Source organism: Acanthisitta chloris, unplaced genomic scaffold, assembly GCF_000695815.1.
Source record: "Acanthisitta chloris isolate BGI_N310 unplaced genomic scaffold, ASM69581v1 scaffold43443, whole genome shotgun sequence".
NCBI classification, from domain to species: Eukaryota; Metazoa; Chordata; class Aves; order Passeriformes; family Acanthisittidae; genus Acanthisitta; species Acanthisitta chloris.
The window spans coordinates 1-4,217 of record NW_008666236.1 but is presented as its reverse complement, the minus strand read 5'-3'; the positions used below and the strand labels follow the sequence as shown (position 1 = coordinate 4,217).

Sequence of the window (4,217 nt, the reverse complement as noted above, 5' to 3'; positions counted from 1 at the left end):
TGGTGATGGTCCCACTTGGCACAGCTGTGGCTTTGTACTCTGTCTCTGGGGTTTGACAAGGGCTGAGTGAATACCCCTCCAAGCAAAAACACTCTGCTTGCAAATTCACAGCATAACCACGATCTTAATGGGTTTCCATCATTAAAATCTTTATTCATTTGAATGTAGGAATTACTTTCTGTATGAAACTGATTATAAACCCCAAGTGGGTGTCAGGTGGGGTGTGAATATTTCTTAATCACTCCTGTCTAGGGGAAGAAAATGTGAGGTTTGCAGCACTGGTTTTGCTTCCTGTTTGGGCTCTGTAGTTCCTTTCTGTGCCTCAGAGTTCCAGTGGTTTGCAGTGCACTCAGCAGAAAACTATTTCAGGGATTATACCCTGTCTGAGAAGGGAAGAGCTTTAACATCTTGTCTGATCCTGTTGCATTTACACTTCAGTCATTAGATTGGCAAACTTACCTATACCTTGATGATGTGGGAAGTGCTAATGTGTGACCAGCTTAAACGAGCTACAGAAACTTCCCCCAGATCCTCATGTGGTCATAATTCTTGCTTCTTGTGTGGTTCAGTGACACTGTGAACTGAATGAATGTGAGTAGCTGAGGAGAACTAGACAGTGCTCAATTGTCCAGTGCTCAACTGTACATGTCCCCCAGGAGGATGGAGTCTGCTGTGAGGGGACAGATGATCACTGTGAATGCTGCTCAGTGCTGGGGCTGTCCCCAGACAAGGGGCACTCAGTGCTGTGTGGGCAGCAGGCACAGCCCTAGCCCTGCTGAGTCAGCAGGCAGAAGGGCACAGCAGCCACAGGAGCTTCAAGCCGAAAACTTGGTATTAGCAGTTTAGTTCAGCTGTGCCCAGTGGGTTAATGAACACAGCAGAGAGTCTGTGGTGTGGATTATTTCTGATTGCATGGGGACTGTGCTAAGCTGCTAGAGCTCTTTGAGATTGCTCAAAGCATGGATACAGGGAGGGCAGGGGACACCAGTGGGATTTGGTGTTGCTAGTAACATTTTGCATCAAAGATTATAAAGAAAATAAACTGAGTTGCCACAGGATTGGAGGAAAGCTGCTCCAGGGGTTAGGAAGCAGCTCAAGAGTAAGAGGCAAAGGGTAGGACTTAGTAATTACCTTTCAGGTTGGAAAAATGAGCCATGGGAAGTGATGCTGTAGATCTTATTCAGTGCCTTCATCCATGACCTGGAAAAGGTAATGAACAGTGAAGTCTCCAATTTTGTGGGTGGTATTAGCTCTTTCAAGTAGACAAATTGTATAAGGAAATCTCACTGTCAGAGAGATTCAGCTAAATGTTAGGCAGGTAAAAAGGTGTCAGTATAATCTTTGTGTAAGTAAGTGCAAAGTAATGAATCTAAGGAGAAAAAAACCCAACACCTTAACCTTGGCAGCCTTGTGTTCAGCTCTGAGCAGTGATTAGCTCCCAGGATCTGCCTGGAGTCTTGGCACTGAATGTTCTCTGAAACGTCTGGAGGTGCCAGTGAAATACTGAATATCATCGGGGCAGAGTGGAAAAGGATGTCATTTTGTCTCTAAACAGTGAAACACATCTGGAATGGTGTGTGCAGTCCTTGACAGGAAAAGAGCAGAAGGCTGTAGTGGAGGGGAACAAGGGGCAGAGGAAGGTAAGGGGAAGGTAGAGCTGCAGTGAGGGGAGACTGGAACAGCAGTGCCTGTTCTGTTTGGAGAGAAGAGAGTGGGAGAGGGACTTGGAAGATTTACTAAGTCACGAAGCTTAAGGTAAATGTGCAACTGTTCCCTGAATCCTCCGAACCCAGAACTAGTGAGATTAGATGAAACTAGGGTCTGTTAAAAACAGGTGAAGTACATCACAGAGCTGCTGCCCTCACCCCCCAATATCAGGTACTGATTTGGGCCTTTGGCTCAGAGCTGATTCTGTCAGTCCATAGAACTGTGAGATGCCAATGTACTTGCTGGACTCAACTGTCAACAAAGCAGATATATCAGTTATTTGCTACAGTATCTAAAGTGCTTCCTGTGAAGAATTCCTTCTGTGTCCTGTCTTCACTCCTGGTTGTTCAGAAGGATTTGGAATAGATGAAAGTATCATGTGCTTTCCAGGGAATGTACACTCAGAGCCTCCCCGTGCATGGCTGTTCCCTGGTCTGTTCTGTGTGAAGCCTCAGAAGTGTGTGTCAGATCCTCTTCCCTCCAGCTATGAAATTGGGAATGTAGTTTGAGCTCTTGCTGGTGCTTCTGCATCTTGGCTTCCAGCACCTGCTCAGACTTGAGTTTCAATGGTCAGAGTCCCACTCTGACTAATTATATGTACAAGACTTAAGCCTTAAGCTGCTTGTTCATAAAAAAAATAAATTGCTGGTGTCCCCAGCAGCCAAGTGAATGTGGCTCTTGAGTGCCTGAGAGTGAGCTGTGAGGCATCAGAGCTGATCTGAGAACCATTTCTGAGGGCTGAGTCTGCCCTGCCAGCAGGTTACAGCAGCACTCCCAGTGTGTCTGTACACCTGGAGAACTCTGACAGGAGCTGAGCTCCCGTCTGGGCCAGCGAAACATCTGGCTCTCATCGTCCACATCAAACACTTTAAAAGCTTCTTTTCTTCTAGAACACTTTGAGGCTGATGTAGAAGCTGCCCCAGGTCTCAATGAAGAGAAATCCCTGCCTGCTGCACCTGTTCCTAGCCCAGTAGCACCAGCACCTGCACCGTCCAGGAGAAATCCACCCGGTGGCAAGTCCAGCCTAGTCCTCGGTTAAACCTTTCCCTTCCTGACTGTTTTGAACTCGTGTCTGTTTCTTTCCCCCCATGCTTGTGAACTGCACAACTTGAGCCTGACTGTACATCTCAAATTTCTTTCATTAAAAAGAAGCACTTTATGTACTCCATCATTTTTTGAAATCAAGGGTTTTTTCCACTTTTGTCCTGTGTTTCCCCCAGATCTGCTGGAAGTGACATGAGTGTTTTCTAGTGATAGACTTGAGGGAAAGCTTTATGAAGTATTGTAATGTAACTCAAAGGAGAGTAGCTTGGTTCTAAGTGTGCTTAGAGGGTTTTTTGTACTGAGATTTTTTTTTTTTTAGAACCCCTTAGCTTTACAAGGGTCTAGAATCCTGGTTAACCAGGCCAGCAAACAATCAGCAAGAGCAGTCCCTTCCTCCATGTGTGGAATTTAGGGATCTAAAAGGCTTCATTGACTGCATGTGGTAAATGCCTTGAGCCCTGCTGTGCCATATAGATCATGAAGTGGTTAGTGTACACCATGCTGCCTTTAAAAACACAGTCAGTCTTGATACTGGACTGCTCTGACACAGGGTCTGTGCCAAATGCAGGGCTGATGACCAGAGCCACCTGGCCTAGAGCTGGGAGAGGGCTGATTCAAGACTTTATTCAGTAAAGGTGGAGTGGATCATAGAAATACAAATTACAGGGCATTTTTTTTACAACTGACTCAATGCTGTGCATGATCATGCTGGTGCTTGACCATGAGGTGAAAATCTCATCCTTTAAAGTGTGTGTTGTACTTTCACAAAGCTGGACTGTTGCTTAAAAGTAAATAATATAGAAATTTTGAAGCAGTGTTTCCTGTGTGGGTTTTATTTCATGGCTTTGGTTTTGCCTTGTTCTCACTTGTCCTTGTCTCAGCCAACCTGCCCTGCCCTGTAGGTGTGGGATGCAGCAGAGGAGGAAAGTTCTTGCACCTGGCTTGGAGCCACCATCACATGCTGTGTGTTCCCTCGAAGAGTGTGTCTACTTTTCCTCTTCATTTTAGTCTTCTAGAGCAGAGAAGCATGGAATATGGCTTGGTATATACAATATGGTTTAGCCAAAATGCTTCCTTCTCTCAATAAAATAGAGGAAAGTTTATTCTCCTCAGACAAAAAAAAACCCCAACCGAACCAACAAAAAAACCCAAACAAAAAAACTCACCACTAAAAAGGGAAGGGAGACCAAACCAGGAGTTTCTCTGCTGTCCTGGAGAGGATCCTGCAGCATGATCAGCCAAAGCAGAGGGTTTGTACAGAACCGGTGTGTTTTCTGGTGCCTTTTCCACCCTCATCCTGGAAGAACCAATGCCTGAAAGCACCTTGGCTTTTCAGCTCAGCGCTGGAGAAGCTCTAGCCTGAGGTGTTAACCTACAAAACTGGATTTGCTCTGACATGCTCCTCCTCTCCTCCATCTCCAGGAAGGGGAGGGGGTTCCTTACACCCGATTACAGCCTGGGAAATA

At 45.8% G+C, this 4,217-nt stretch overlaps 1 protein-coding gene across 1 annotated transcript in view; it reads left to right on the top strand.

Annotated features, from left to right (window-relative positions):
- The window catches only part of HN1 (hematological and neurological expressed 1), a gene marked incomplete at its 5' end in the record, with an annotated part of 7,872 nt that extends 4,304 nt beyond the window's left edge, over nt 1-3,568 (top strand). The window contains one exon of the mRNA XM_009072006.1: nt 2,598-3,568. Coding sequence (XP_009070254.1) covers nt 2,598-2,746 — 149 coding nt within the window. The remainder of the gene's footprint in view (nt 1-2,597) is intronic.
- Nucleotides 3,569-4,217: the final 649 nt, after the last annotated feature.